Here is a 15524-nt window from a genome sequence, read left to right on the forward strand (position 1 = left end):
CTGCAGAAATTGGTAAACAGGAAAGTCAGTATTTTACGGAGCGCGACAAAAAAGTAACCGATCAAAGCTCGCAGAACCAGAGAGACTCTTCCGTTATTCGTGGTGAAGATTCCTCCGGGTGAGAAACTATGTATTCTGTTATGTAAAAATCAGTTTAGAATGCAAAGTTAGGAAAGACTTAATATACTTTCGTATATTCCCCTGTATTTGTTGCATTGGTTGTTTTCAATTAATTAATGAAATGCTGTTCTGCTAGTATGTGAACTGGACTTATTAAAGTATGCTTGGGAACATCTTCAAATAGCAGAATTGAGTCTTCAAATTGCTTTCACTCTTCAATATTTAACACTTTTGAAGAACATTTATTAATCTGATGTATAGGAAATAGAAAAATCGTTCAAATTAACGGTTTTTTATTAGGTCTCGTCATAAATTAGGATTCAATTAAAATGACGATAAAATTGAACGCCCATTGCTTAAATGTTTAACGCAACAACGCAAAAAGTCACGTCATTGTATAGTTTGTGATGGTGTCCTCCAAGAGATTAATTTTTGACACTGACAGTTGGTTGGTTCAGGATAAACGCCAGCTAGACAAAATGGCGGCTGGAGGACAAACATTAAGCACGTGTAGGCACTTAAAACAAAAATATATTTACATTTTACAGTTACATATCCTGTTATATGAATTTATAATCTAGCAATTTATTTGTTTAAAATAAAATTGATTAACTAAATTGAGTAGCCTAAATCAAAATGGACGGAATAACGATAAGGCTTGTTTGTTCTATAAATATCACAAATAAATAATTCTAATAACTTAAATGTAAACCGCTTATTCCCTAAATTTCGCTTTGACAAACGCTGGAAGGGGAATCAAGTACAGAAACATGTTAAACACGATCATTCCCAATGTAAATGCAAAAGTTATTCCAATATTTAAGTCCGCATCCAAAATTCCATAAAAAATATTATCACTCGGATCTCTGGTGTAACGTTCCGATAGGAAACTCTGTCCACTTGCATATCTAAGGAAAAAAAATGTATTTTTGAATTAAACAAATTTAGCTGTATACCTGCAGTAAGGGTTGGTAAATCCATTCAGTACCGAAGTTTCAATGGAATTCATGTTGGTGCAATTAACTTTATTGTCGTACGGCAGTGGTTTGCTCAAATTCGGATGCAAAAACAGTTGCCTAACCAAAAAAGCAGCGGCGTACCGAGCTTGCGTAGCGTAGGTAAGACTGAACAACCAATCTTGCAAACCTTTGATTGACCTACAATTTAAATTAAAACTTAGTCCACCCTGTTTTCCATAAAAATTGCGGTGCGCACCGTAAAATGCCACTGCTTAGACAAAGACAGACGCACACAATATAAATATTGAAAATGGCCGCCAGTAAATGGTCTTTAACAATCATCAAAGTGGCCATGGTTTGTTGTTCAGCGAACATGTAGCAAGCCCAAAGGATTAGAGAGAAATAGAAATACTCCAAGGGTTGCTCGAACGAGCCGATTATACTGAAACGAACACTTGATTTGGAAATTGACATTTTGAGATCAGTACACCAAATTTTCAATTTTTTTTATTTGTACTTTTTCCATAATCAATTTTTCCCATCACCCTATATATACTTACGGATAAACTATCGCTCCGGCCAATAAACACGATACAAACGAAAACGGAATAGTCAGTACATTGTAAGTGAGGAGAAACACACTCCCCCCGTATAAACCTTCTTGAGTTTCTTGAAAATACCGGGTGCGGTAAATAGGAACTGCAAAAAAAACATAGAAACCACAACAAAGCCTAAACTGAGTAGCTTACATAATAAAATCGTATTTAAAACTCCAAGGAAATAAACTCCAGCCAAACAGTTGAGTATTAAACCGTTTCGAGTAACAAAAGTGTGCTGGTAAGCTCCCATATTGTTGTAGAAAATCCATAAAACACAGAAATACAGGGGCAGCAAAAAAAGTCTTAAACTCAGTTGCTTGATTCCGGTTTTTTTAAAAGAAAACGTTGCGGCTAAAAGTCTCCTACAATGATTTGGAAATCAATTTTGGTTTTTGTTTAATTTTCCGGATTTTACGTGTAAACAGTCCAGGCCACGTTCCAAGATCCGATTTTGCCCAAAAGAAGCGGTATTTTGTATTCGGGAGGGTGCATCGGACCTAAACTAGCTCCTTTCCTATAAACGTTCCCTTCGATTTTAAATTTTTCGACCAGTTCCGCTATTTGATGGTTACTTTCCAGGAATCGTTCTCTGGAACGACGATCGACAGTTGACAGACACACTAAAAAGAAAGAGATAGAGAATTAGGTCACGTGATTACTTTATTTTTTCCCACTTACAATAATACATTAGAGGGTTTTCCAATTGGGGACATGGAAACTCGATAGCATCGAAGTATTCCAACATTTGTCTAGTACCGCCAGCGTAAACGGTGTCACCTGAAAAAAAAAAACACAGTAACCTAACCTAACATTCTACAGCAACTTACCTAGACAGAGATAGAGAACTCTGTCCAAAAAGGGAAAAACATCAGACCGGGGTTTTTCCATGGTTAAGATGACAGTGGCGCCATATTTTTTGGCCGCATTTGACAGAATCGACACCACCAAATAGGTGTTTAACGGGTCTAAATCCCACGTTGGTTCGTCCAATAAAAGAATGACTGTACAAAAATGTAACTTAAATTTGATCACTCAGTATAAATCACTTACTGGGATCTTTGATGAGTTGTACACCAATTATTAGTCTTCTGTACTCGCTTTTGGTCAAATTTTCCACGCATCTATTGGAAACTTGGGAGAGGGCCAAGTCCGCCATCACTTGTTTAACCTTTGATTTCTTCAAATATCCCGTTAACTGTGTTAATTTGATTAAAAACTGTTCTTTACTGTCAACTGTCAAATAAACTTTACCCTTGTTGGTGTATAGTACAAAGTCTGTTCCACCGTTAACCCTTCGATTAGGTCACATTTATGGGTGACGTAGCCGCACCTTTGTTGGAACAAACACACGCTCATTGGCTGTCCGTTTAGCAGTACCTGGCCTCTTACCGGACCTTGAACTCGTCTGGATATGACATCCAGAAGGGCTTTTTTTCCACTACCTAAATGACACGCTTATATAATTCGGAACGCACTCTGGGTGACCTGGTAACCTTTAGAACCGAGAACCGCCAAAACTTCTCCGGAATGCACGGTGAGTGACACATCTTTGAGGATTATTCCGGTTTTAATGTTCCCTATTACTCTTTGCATACAGGAACCTGGTTCAACCTAGAAAAATGTACAAAAGTCACACCAAATCCAAACGCACTGGTCCGTAAAAACTGACACTGACAGTTGGTATCTAAATATCACGCTTTTTATAAATTTAATTATATATCATCAATATATAAGAAAAATACAGACACAAACTAACAAATTTTTAAACAGTTTGAATAATTCAAGACGTCAACGTCATTCGGCTGTCAGACGGTGGTTTTTTGGATTCAGCGCCTACTATGGTTTGTGATTTCAGATTCATAGGTCACGTGACCTCCGTATAATTTTGTAATTGTGTGTCATGTGAATTTATTCAGATTTTGGATCCGAAATCATCAGATCGAAAATAGCATGAAATTTACGGTAGTAATTAAGATTATTGTTAGGCTATTTGTACAGGGTGTCTAAACAACACAACTCACCTGTCCAGAATAGAACACATTGGCCAATTCCAAGGTATAGTCGCTTCCAATCATGACGATTCCTAGCCACCAACCTGTTTCAACACCACCTGACTCGTTCGAAATTTACATTTCAAATAACTCTCTGAAAAACCTTTTATTACCAGCCCAATAAAGCTTTACTGGGAACTTTTCTACCTGTGTACGTATTCAAGCTTTATTCACAGGTAACTGTGCGCTAAAGTCAACCTGAAAGAGTGGGTTGGGAGGAGGGGTGGAGGGAGACGAAAGTCACGGTAGATGGAAAAGGATGGGTGTAACACCCAGATGGTATATTTCGAGGGAAGAAAGTATAGAGTCGCCGCGATTTGATGTACGGTAATTAAAGTTTTTTTTTGTGTGAATTAAGTTACCGTTTGCTAGTAACGAGGTTTGGCTATTTAAGATTAGTGGCCGGTGTGTAACGGCATTCTAATCCGGGATTATTTCATCACTGTCAAAGATGTTGTGCATTTATATTTAATCCAATTATTAATAAATATAAGGGACTCATTCGACTTTGAAAGTTAGACACGTGATACTCCCTGTCATTTGGGTAGAGGCATCACGTGGTAAACAGTTCAATTACGCCACACAACGTATCGTGTCTCACATCAAACTGGGTCTGCGACAAAATTGATAACAGATATTGAGGGGGTTTTAAAATTAATTAACTAAATTATTTAATTAAAGATTTTTTATAAATAAAAACAACACACATGTGACAAATGACAGAACGCTTGCATTCATAGCCTACTTGACGTTAATTGACATTAATCATTAATAACCTCAAATAAATTATCAGTGATTTTTCCTGTCTTCAGTCCTCACACATACAAAAAACTTTTTAAAATCAAACCTTACTTCCATCGAGCTAGAAGCGATACGGTACCACCTTAATAACGAGTCGACGGTACCCGCGACTATATACAGTGTGGCAACACATGAACGCAGGTCATCTCTTTCCCGCTCATGACTCAGATTTCCCGAACTGCCACGGTACGTGGATGGTACCCAGTTTTGTGCGGCGTTGGGTACCGGATTCTTAATTCTCTACGTCACCCCGTTGGCATTCGGGCAGCGCTGATGATGGTACGCAAGCCGTACCGAAACAGTTAGTTTCTCTGATCCTCCATTTTCGTCGTGTCGTGGTTCTTGTGAATTATTCGATTGTGCGTGTTTTTCTAGTGATTGTGAACTTGAAGCTGTGATATGAGTGAGTATTTTGTTAGTTCATTTTTCTGGGTTGATTAAAACAATTGTTTATAAGGAATATAAACAATTTAAACTTTCATAACACTTAACTGTTTAGTTGAATAATTAAAAGTCATCAACAAGGTTTTATTAATATCCTGCACCAATTTCCGTTGTCAGTTACATAAATCAAAGGAAAAGTTTTGTAATTCCAGTACTTGGTTTCAAGTCAAGGTTTCTACACCATAATAAGGTTAGTTTTACTATACAGGGTGTTGTAAACACATATTAGTCAATTTGGCTGTATTTTATAAAGAAGCTTTCAGATTAAATTACTTCTCACAACTCTCAATAATCGAATATGTACTTTTGACATCAAAAAACCGTATTAAGATTGCTAATATAGATAAGCACTCTCACAAGCTGCTTTTCGGATCATTAGTGTTTTAATAGCCATTTTAATTGGTTAAAGAGAAGGCGTGCACCATTTTGATTTTAATTGGAAGTTTTAGTAATTTTTTTACACTAAATTCGTGCATTTATTCCTTTCGCTACCATTTTTCGCGTGTTTTGATTCAATAACATGTAAATAAATGTTATTTCATTTATTGCATGAAATTATGGTAATACAACACAGTTCAGTTGGAAATCTGACAACTCCAACTTACGCCTACTTGATAGTCACGTAAATCAATCATGTGACCTTCCTGACAGTTTTGTCACCTGATTATTCTGTTGGAAATGGCTCTAATCTCACGTGGTCTTTTGATGTTCTTTTCCATTCTTAGATTTACAGTTTCAACAAATAATTAATAGTCTTCAAAATTGTTGTAACAAACCACTTTCGTATCCTTAATTGCTAACCTTGGTTCGTTCTAAATGTGTAACAACAACACAATTGTTTAGTGGTTGATGTCTTCTAGAGGTCGTCATCATTCAATTCTAAATAACTCACTTATTTGATCACTCAGTAATTTTTACAAATATGCAGTATAAAAATACTTGCGTGTATTTGAACGCACTATATTCTAGATCACGAGAGGGTCATTGCACTGTTACGTGTTCAGTATCTGCTATTATAATATTACATTAGTATAATTCTCTTAAATTATGCAAAAATTCATGTGTTTAAGCTTGCTCGGTCAGTTTAAAAGTAAAATGTATCTTATTAAGTGGATTTAGTTAATTTTACGTGCTATACACTCGGCTGGTTTGCCTGCCTACTCGACTGTTGATATTTCTTAGATTCACGCAACTTTTATTCACTTTTCTGTTTTGCTTTCGGTTAATTTTGCAATGTAAATTTGTGATTTGTTTATAAACATTAATACTTTATAGTTACTGATAGAACAATTTATTAAAAAATAGCGTGGTCATAACCAATAAGTGAAGTATCATTACAATTTTTGTTTTAACAAAGGGTGCCTTGGATATCTGACAACTTCACGTGACATTACCGTGATTTTCAAACCGATGATCTTGTGACCTGTCTTGGACATTGATAAAGTCTAGAGAGCGCTGAAACAGTTTTTTGTCACATGATCATTCTGTTGCAAATGGCAGTAGTATCACGTGGTTTAGTTTTTTTTACCCTTACTCATAGAACAATTCCTAATTTTGAGTCTCACATAAATTTGTTTTACAATGGAGGAACTGTTATACAAATCGCAGAAATATTATTAACACACTGAAGGACTTTAAACAATCTACATTTTACAAAAACCATACAGAACTGAAACAGTTTGAAAGTTAGCAATTAAAATACCAACAATTAAGTGGATCCATCAACTGGTGCTAATATGTTTATATGTAGTAAGTTCCTTTACCTGGTCTTATCAAACAGTAAAACAATGGTTGAGGATATATAATTTCCTAAATAATTTATATAGTTCTTGTAGACTTACCTGACTGCACTCGAGTTATTGGCTGGGAATAGCCCGTGCCCAGTCACTAACCTTTTCAAGGTTGGCTGCAAACTTCTCATTCTTGGGCTTTCGACGGTAAAATACGAGGTTCGGTGCCTATTTTCAGACATTGAAATAATTCCAAATACGTGTAGTGGATAAACAATGTTGATTTGAAATCTCGAACCAGTTTTAAGTTTGACATCTGTCAATTGGCAAATTTCGAATTTTGTGAGGTTAGAGGTCTGTTCGTAAATCCAAAATCACAAACCGAAAGAATACGGCTCGGATTCTGGTGTTTACTTTCAATAATGATAAAAAAAAAGGATAATTTTCCTAACCACGCCCTACTGATAATAACGAGAAAGCTCTTTTTGTGTCGCTGGTTAAGCAGATGTGAGCGGGAAAAAAAAAGAGAAAATAACGCTCGCACAGCAGGAAACAACAATTTTTATAGTAGTAATTAGTCTAAAACGTGTAAGTAGAACAAATTGGCTAGAGATGAACGAAAATTTTGATTTATCACAAGAAACTACAACAAGTATGTATAATAAGGTAAGCGGAACAATGATTTTTGCCTTACAAATTGTGTTAGGAAATACGTTACGAGTCACTTGTTCGAACTTGATTCATTCAGTTTTTTCGTTTTTCTTTCGTGGGAATTTATATTAAAACCCACTAATAATTGAAAAATGTTTTGATTTTTCACGGGTTCTTCACTGTACCAGTTAGTCATAACAGTACCTGAAACAGGTCCCCATATGTGTTACCAGTGCCATATGGACTGTTTCAGTACTTAAAAATTGGTTGATTAAAGATTTGCCAATTTTGCAGGTCAAACCTAAAAACTTATAACACAAAATAATACCGTTTAACCATTACTGATGTTTTACTTGGCTGACTAATTGATTAGTCCAAGTGCATTTCTTTATGGCAACTATGAAGTCATACAAATGCCTAATGGATGATTACGTTATTATGCAAAACATGATTACATATGCATAATGAGGACTGTTTGTATTATTAAGTATTGTTTATGGTTTTATCAGTACTATTACTGGTCACAAAGAGAAGATAACAGACTTTGTATGTTTTTCGGTAGGTAACCAGTAAAAACGCAAAAAAAAAACGATTTAAGATGGTGCGCAGTCGCACCCCCTCGCAAGGGGGTGGTTCCCAAGGGTTCGAGATGGAGAGGAAATATTCGGTACCGTCGAATCCGGACGCCAGAGCCTTTTCCGGTACCGGTTCCGAAGACTTACACGCTTGGTCAATTTACAGGTATTTTTGTCTTTTAGTTTTTATTTTTAAATATTAATCACACGTGACACTCCATTGTGTACGATTAGTGCAGTCACATGTGATAACTGTCAAATTATTAAACAACGCCAACTTTGATTATTATTATTATTATTATAGGCAAAACTTGAATTCTGACTTTACTGACAGCGCCCTGGGTTCTACCGATAAGAGCCCATTGCCATATGGAAACTTTCAGCTTAGAGACACGACTGTTCAGTCAATTTTATCGCATCCACGATATGGACCCAAGTAATTGTGTTTTTAATTAAAATTTCACTTAATTAACACTGTTTGTGACCATAACAGATCCGCATTGGGCTCAAACATGTACACGTACCTGAAATTTGGCTTGCCGAGAGTGTTTCCCCCAAACCATAATGGGTCAACGAGATCAGGGCGCGGCACCCCTCAGCACTTTAGTCGAAACGCCTCTACGAGACCAAAAACCAGGTGGTTTTGTGTGTAAATTTACGTGGTGTTTGTTATTTTCGTACTAATAGCAGGAATCAAAAATTGGGTAGCAGAGGGCCGAGAGAAGGTTCTTCCGGGTACGACAGTAGCGACAACGAAACCGCCCATCATCACTTAAGCCAGTACAAGAACAACCGGAAGTACCGTTCCGACCCGGACTTCCGCATGCAAAACGCCCATCCCTCTTATCATCACGGGGTAAGGTCGCACACCCATCCATTTTGTATACAGGTGTGGTAAACCCAAAAGTGACCATAGGAAAACCGTGTAACTGACAGAGAAACGTAAATAATTGCATGCGCGGGGCAAAGACAGTAAACGAAAAAAATATCAAGTAGGCCATATTTTCAACGCGCTGTTACCAAACGCCAAGTATTCAATTGCTGGATTTTGGCAACAGCGCGCTGAAAATATGGCCTACTTGATATTTTTTTCGTTTTCAGTCTTTGTCCCACGCATGCAATTATCTACGTTTCTCTGTCAGTTACACGGTTTTCCTATGGTCGGTTTTGGATTTACCACACCTGTATACCGTGTATTAGTCACATGACTACCTGCATTAATGACCCATTCAAATTCTGACAGATAAAGGGCCATCAATAATGTTGTTTTTGTGCAAGTTCAAATACACTTTGAAATCAATTTTCTAGTCCACATACTCGAATGGTTGAGTGGTTAAACCGGTAGATAATATGTTAATATTTGACGTTAACAACACAAATATGAGTCTAGCAGACGTTACCGGAATTTCTCAATACCATTTCGGTTGCGATAATTTCATGGTCGCCATTTTATAGGACAAGGATCGGTCCTAGAAAAAAAATTTAATTAGACATGTTTGAATGATGTGTTGGTGTCGAACACGATAATAGAAAACAAAACATAACATCAACCTGTCCAACGTCAGATGACGTAGTTGTCTGACTTGGTATGACGGAGGAGGTTAGAATTGATCAACCTAATGACGGTTGGTCAAATTATGGTTTTATCATATTACGCCATAATTACGTCACATTCACTGAAAACAAACATTCAATTGTAGGAGTCAGCTCATCAAAATTTGCCACTAGCAGCCTTACAGCAAGGGGGAATTAGGCCAATTCACCCCGTCCAGCAACAGCAATGGAACAGACACAAAAGCATATCGGAAGCAAATCTGTTGGCCATGGAATACAACCGAGTTTACTATCCTGGTTCGCCGCAACATCTTCATGGTGACCCCAGGAGGGCGAGCGTTGCCGAATTCGGTCATCACCATATGCCTCATGACGTGGTGGATCACAGGTATAGGGCTTTGCAACTCACTCGATTTGCATGAAATAGCTAATCTTTCAGCGTTTTGAGTCACATGAGTAAGCCGGTATCAAAGGCGGAAAGTCAGTTTTCCATTCCAACGTCCCGAAAAGGTCCTTCGGTGATTCGGTCCGACTACACGGGCCCCGAAGAAGACGTCCCGACCGGATTCATTTATCCCCACTTGCAAGCCAATCAAATCAGTCTGTGGCCGACGTCAACGGCCTGTTACAGTTCAAAAAATCACCTCTTAATTAGCGAGGCCTCGTTCGAGGCCAGAGGAGGTGATTTACTGGCCGTTATGGCCACTTGCGAGGCTGAAGGAACGGCAGTTTTAGATCTGGTGGCCGGGAAAAAACGTCCGGTACAAGGAGAGGTTTGTTCTATTTACTAAGTAGACGTAAGTTGCAACGAGGTTGGAATTTGCAGATTTTACTAAACGGACAAAGAGTACGCGGTGATATTTTAAGGAGTAGAGTGGCCTATGCTCAAAGTGATCCTAATCTGTGTGTGGATATGACGGCTCATCAAATAATGAGGTTAGTGCACACATAAACTCACAGAGGTCTAGTATGGCAGTGACGTAATAATTGTCATTCCTTTTTTAATTACTTGTGGGGTGAGTGAGATGGAAATTTGACTTTTTCTGGGAAGACACTTTTGCTGGAACTATCTACTAACAATCGTTAATTGAATTTCATTCATATTGTAGGTTTCATTATGATCTGAAAAAATCCACCGAAAAATTGGGTTACTTGAAAATCGACCCATCAGATCGGGTTAGTTGGGTGTGCTATTATTTTTCCTATTACAATAACACAATTTTAACATTTAGATAAATCTTCTCATTGAAGAATTAGGGCTGGAACAAGTCCGCAACACTAAAGTGTCCTCGATGACCGTGTCGGAACGACGAAGACTAAATGTGGCTTGTCATTTGCTCCAGGATACGGACGTGGTGGTTCTGGATCAACCAACTAGAGGAATGGATATCTTTGATACGTTTTTCCTAATCGAGTAAGTTGATTTAAATTAGTTTTATGTCAGGCTAACTAAAATTTGTACACGACCAACCAAAAATGCACTAGTAAACACCATTTACTTATACAGGGTGGTCCAGTTTTAAATGTCAATAATTCACCATTCTATAGCCCATCAAAAAATAAGTTAACATACATATTATGTTATTTTCCTGAAAAATGCTTTCCAAGAAAAATACAGTCCATAATAGTTTAGTTAGTTTAAAAAATCAGTTTCTTGTCATAACTGTCAAACCGCTGGAGCAATTTTAGAACAAACACATATGAAATTAATACTTCCATTAATCGAAACTGTCCAGTGGTGTAAATACAGAAAGATGGTTTTCATTTTTCTTCTTCATGTCACTGGATATTTTTCAAAATTTTCCGTTTTTTTTTTACTTTTTCAATTTGACAACATAAGTGTCTCTTACAAAACTCTGATTTGAAGTTTTGTTTACGACAAAATTGAGTAATTACGTTTTAAGACCCAAAACCAACCCAACCCAGCATAAAAATTGTCTTGAAAACGGTGAAAATTTACTTGAGAGGCTTAAAAACTGTCTTTGTAGTCAGATAAGTTGAACAACTTGTCAAAACTGACTTGTAGCCATGAAAAACTACTTTTTCTAAAATTTATTACAACAAATTCACACATTTCAACCTTGAAAATTGACTTGGACACCAAAAAGTGACATCAAAGGCTTAAATTTTGCATTTGAAGTAGGTTTTCATAATTTAAACATGCATTTCAATATTTTAGTCTTCAAAATAGTCTTAAATACAGGATATTGATATTAGATTCATGAAAATTGACTTGAAGACTAACTTTTCAGGTTTTTTTACTTTGCTTTTCATTTTCTTAGAACTCTGAACTATTTTTAGGGCTTTGAAACTGCTTTCAGCTTGGGAAATTGAGTTTTAGGCTTATCTTCACCAAGTTTTTGACACAGCAGACTTTAAAAAACAGCTATTTTGGAGTTGTTAGGCATTTCTGCTGTCTTTAAGTAGTCAAACGACATCACAGAGACTGTTTTCATCAAGAATTTGTCAGAAATGCCGTCATAAGGACTGAAAATTGTCCAAAAAGTGTCCAATACAGTAAAAAATGTTTTTCTGTGTTAGAGTTGTCAAAATTGACTTTTTAGGCATTTCTGGCGTCTTAAAGTAGTCAAACGACGTCACAGAGACTGTTTTCTCTAGAAATTGACGTCATAAAGACTGAAAAATGTCCGAAAATCGTCAAATACAGTCAATCACAGTTTTTCTGTTTTGGAGTTGTCAAAATTGACTTTTTAGGCATTTCTGGCGTCTTAAAGTAGTCAAACGACATCACAGAGACTGTTTTCATCAAGAATTTGTCAGAAATGACGTCATAAGGACTGAAAATTGTCCGAAAAGTGTCCAATACAGTAAAAAATGTTTTTCTGTGTTAGAGTTGTCAAAATTGACTTTTTAGGCATTTCTGGCGTCTTAAAGTAGTCAAACGACGTCACAGAGACTGTTTTCTCTAGAAATTGTCAGAATTGACGTCATAAAGACTGAAAAATGTCCGAAAATCGTCAAATACAGTCAATCACAGTTTTTCTGTTTTGGAGATGTCAAAATTGACTTTGTAGGTATTTTTGCTGTCTTAAAGTAGTCAAACGACATCACAGAGACTGTTTTCATCAAGAATTTGTCAGAAATGACGTCATAAGGACTGAAAATTGTCCGAAAAGTGTCCAATACAGTAAAAAATGTTTTTCTGTGTTAGAGTTGTCAAAATTGACTTTTTAGGCATTTCTGGCGTCTTAAAGTAGTCAAACGACGTCACAGAGACTGTTTTCTCTAGAAATTGTCAGAATTGACTTCATAAAGACTGAAAAATGTCCGAAAATCGTCAAATACAGTCAATCACAGTTTTTCTGTTTTGGAGTTGTCAAAATTGACTTTTTAGGCATTTCTGCTCTCTTAAAGTAGTCAAACGACATCACAGAGACTGTTTTCATCAAGAATTTGTCAGAAATGACGTCATAAGGACTGAAAATTGTCCGAAAAGTGTCCAATACAGTAAAAAATGTTTTTCTGTGTTAGAGTTGTCAAAATTGACTTTTTAGGCATTTCTGGCGTCTTAAAGTAGTCAAATGACGTCACAGAGACTGTTTTCTCTAGAAATTGTCAGAATTGACGTCATAAAGACTGAAAAATGTCCGAAAATCGTCAAATACAGTCAATCACAGTTTTTCTGTTTTGGAGTTGTCAAAATTGACTTTTTAGGCATTTCTGCTCTCTTAAAGTAGTCAAACGACCTCACAGAGACTGTTTTCATCATTCTGGCTTAAATATGCCATTTCGTGCTTTATCAATATTAATTTGACTTCTAGACGCTTCGCTGGGCTTTAAGACTGAAAAATCGAAATTGAAACTATTTTTTATAGTAAAAGTTAAGTTTCAGACTCTCCATTAATGAAAGTAAACGATTTTGGCATTAAATGCTACGATTTCAGTCTTAAACTTTAATTTTTAGAATAAAATTAGTCTGACTGTCTGACAGATGAAGCAAAAAATCGATTTTCAAAACTGAATTTTGAAGGTCTGTGTTTTATTTTTGATGGGCTATCGATTGGTGAATTATTGACATTTAAAACTGGACCACCCTGTAGACAGTCAGGTGACATTATTAAGGGAAATCATAATTATGATTGCAGATATCTTCGACAATGGGCTAACGGTGGCGCTGGTGGTAGTTCAATGGGTCGAATCGTTATTTTGACACTGCACCCGCCCACATACGAAATATTTATGATGTTATCTCGTATTCTATTGGTGTCCGCCGGTAGGGTAATGTTCAGTGGTCGACGGCGTGACATGTTGCCATACTTTGCTTTAGTCGACTATCCTTGTCCTAATTTTAAAAACCCCTCAGACTACTACTGTGAGTAAAATTCAAACTGAAAATTTGGAAAATTTAAGTTTTTCTGTTAGTGGATTTAGTGACTTTGGATGATCTATCAGCCGAAGCGATGCTGGAATCGTCACAAAGAATTGAACAGTTGGGGGAGATTTTTAGGCAAAAACAGCCTCCCCTGAGTGACCCCGGTCCACCCTCAGCCTTACCAATGCCTGTCAAGAAAGCCAATTGTTTTGTTCAAGCTTTTGTACTGTTTACGTGAGTTTTTACATTTTCTTCCCTCACTAAACTAAAAACGTTTACTGATTAAAGGAAAGCAATGGTTTACACGCAACCTAATACTTTTATTAAATGGCTCACTTTGGTGATGATGTCCGCGTCACTGTCACTAGTGTTCGGTGGTATATTTTGGGATGTGCCCAATACCGACCCGCAATTAATTTTAAATGACAGATTAGGTAAGTTTACTTTTTGGAGGACAATCTGAAGAAATCACATTAAAATATTAAAAAAGAATAATAAATTGTTTTCCTAATTACGTTAGTTTTAAATTTAAAATGTGACACCAGAGGTTGTCAATGCCAAAATAGGTCAAATACACCTTGTAATATTAAGTGGCTAACATTTTTAGGGTACCACTATTCGGTGATGTGTATAGCTCCATGGCCGTTACTGTTGTATATGACCCTAACTGAAGTAAACAAGAATAAAAAGACTGTAGAAAGAGACATTCAAGATGGCCTCTACGGAAAGTTTACCTACATTGTTACAAAAGTACAAATACACAGAAAATAATAATTTGATTTAAATTAACAACAAAAAAAAAACGCTTTTTTCCAGACAATTTTTAATTTATTCCCTTCATTATTCATCTGGCTGATCTATGTGATTCCTAGTTATTCAATGTGCGGCCTCTACATGCAGAATTTGAGCAACTACGACGGATTTTATCTTTATATAGGTAACTGAATATAGCAACTTTAAATCCACTCTACATTTTTACTTATTTAGGTGTAATGCTACTTTACTTAAGTTGTCTACAATCCATCCAATTGGCATTGATCTACCTTTTACCCTTATCCAATACTGCCTCAATAGTGGCTAGTACATTATCAATGTTAATTTTCTTAGTAGGAGGATATGTGCTACACTTCAGGTCTGTTAAAATTCATCAAATTTAAGAAATTACTAAACTAGTTTTCAGGGATGTGCCAACTTATGTCAATTGGATTAAGCACGTAAGCCCCACTTCCTGGTTGTTACCGTACGTTTTAAACAGGGAATTGAGTCAAGAAGCGATAGAAAGCAGTTCCACGGCTCCGCTTTGCAGAAACAAACAGGTAAACTTAAAATTAAAAAAAATTGCAATTATAATATAATAGATTTTTCCAGGTTCAACATCAAGAAATTATAGTGCAACTACCATGTCCACCACCAAATGGCACGCAAGTTCTCTTCAATTACGGTTACTTGCCAGCTCAGAGGCAAATTTTCGATTATGGCAACGTGCCACTGGCGATGTTAGTGTTTTATCTAGTGTTTTTCGTGTTGATTTGTGTGGGATTTATGTGCAATTACGGGAAAAGGACGAGAAACAGTAAACGGAAATACGGTGATTCCAATTCGTTCTAAAATTTTTTTGTAATCCCACTAGAAAACATTATAGGTATAAACTGTATTGTGTATATATTTTATTAGCGGTTTTTTAATAAAAGTACATTTTTAACTAGT

At 36.5% G+C, this 15524-nt stretch overlaps 2 protein-coding genes across 6 annotated transcripts; one reads left to right on the forward strand and one right to left on the reverse strand.

Moving 5' to 3' along the window:
* Window positions 1–633: 633 nt before the first annotated feature.
* On the reverse strand, window positions 634–4334 carry LOC145733292 (ATP-binding cassette sub-family G member 5). 3 transcript variants are annotated; one of them, XM_081986056.1, is made up of 12 exons: window positions 3700–3930; window positions 3172–3289; window positions 2930–3120; window positions 2729–2873; window positions 2506–2679; window positions 2357–2455; window positions 2094–2298; window positions 1829–2040; window positions 1640–1778; window positions 1336–1521; window positions 1077–1277; window positions 634–1028 (listed from the first exon to the last, which is right to left on the reverse strand). In XM_081986056.1, exons 1-12 carry the CDS (start codon window positions 3751–3753, stop codon window positions 836–838), a joined length of 1917 nt encoding a protein of 638 aa, XP_081842182.1. In that variant the 5' UTR covers window positions 3754–3930; the 3' UTR covers window positions 634–835. The 3 variants fall into 3 exon arrangements, with proteins under 3 accessions (XP_081842182.1, XP_081842183.1, XP_081842184.1); XM_081986057.1 differs by lacking the exon at window positions 3700–3930 and adding an exon at window positions 3348–3366; XM_081986058.1 differs by lacking the exons at window positions 1077–1277; window positions 1336–1521 and having other exon boundaries at window positions 3700–4334.
* Window positions 4335–4530: 196 nt separating this feature from the next.
* On the forward strand, window positions 4531–15520 carry LOC145733291 (ATP-binding cassette sub-family G member 8). 3 transcript variants are annotated; one of them, XM_081986055.1, is made up of 18 exons: window positions 4531–4933; window positions 7918–8096; window positions 8235–8366; window positions 8424–8567; window positions 8618–8786; window positions 9631–9872; window positions 9924–10257; window positions 10311–10420; window positions 10594–10660; window positions 10717–10898; window positions 13591–13817; window positions 13868–14051; window positions 14106–14251; window positions 14425–14567; window positions 14634–14754; window positions 14805–14949; window positions 14998–15133; window positions 15186–15520. In XM_081986055.1, exons 2-18 carry the CDS (start codon window positions 7954–7956, stop codon window positions 15423–15425), a joined length of 2865 nt encoding a protein of 954 aa, XP_081842181.1. In that variant the 5' UTR covers window positions 4531–4933; window positions 7918–7953; the 3' UTR covers window positions 15426–15520. The 3 variants fall into 3 exon arrangements, with proteins under 3 accessions (XP_081842181.1, XP_081842178.1, XP_081842179.1); XM_081986052.1 differs by lacking the exon at window positions 4531–4933 and adding an exon at window positions 7143–7370; XM_081986053.1 differs by lacking the exon at window positions 4531–4933 and adding an exon at window positions 7145–7370 and having other exon boundaries at window positions 8621–8786.
* Window positions 15521–15524: the final 4 nt, after the last annotated feature.

The sequence above is a fragment of the Ips typographus genome, linkage group LG8 (genome assembly GCF_016097725.1).
Source record: "Ips typographus isolate SLU linkage group LG8, UJ_Ityp_2.0, whole genome shotgun sequence".
NCBI lineage: Eukaryota > Metazoa > Arthropoda > Insecta > Coleoptera > Curculionidae > Ips > Ips typographus.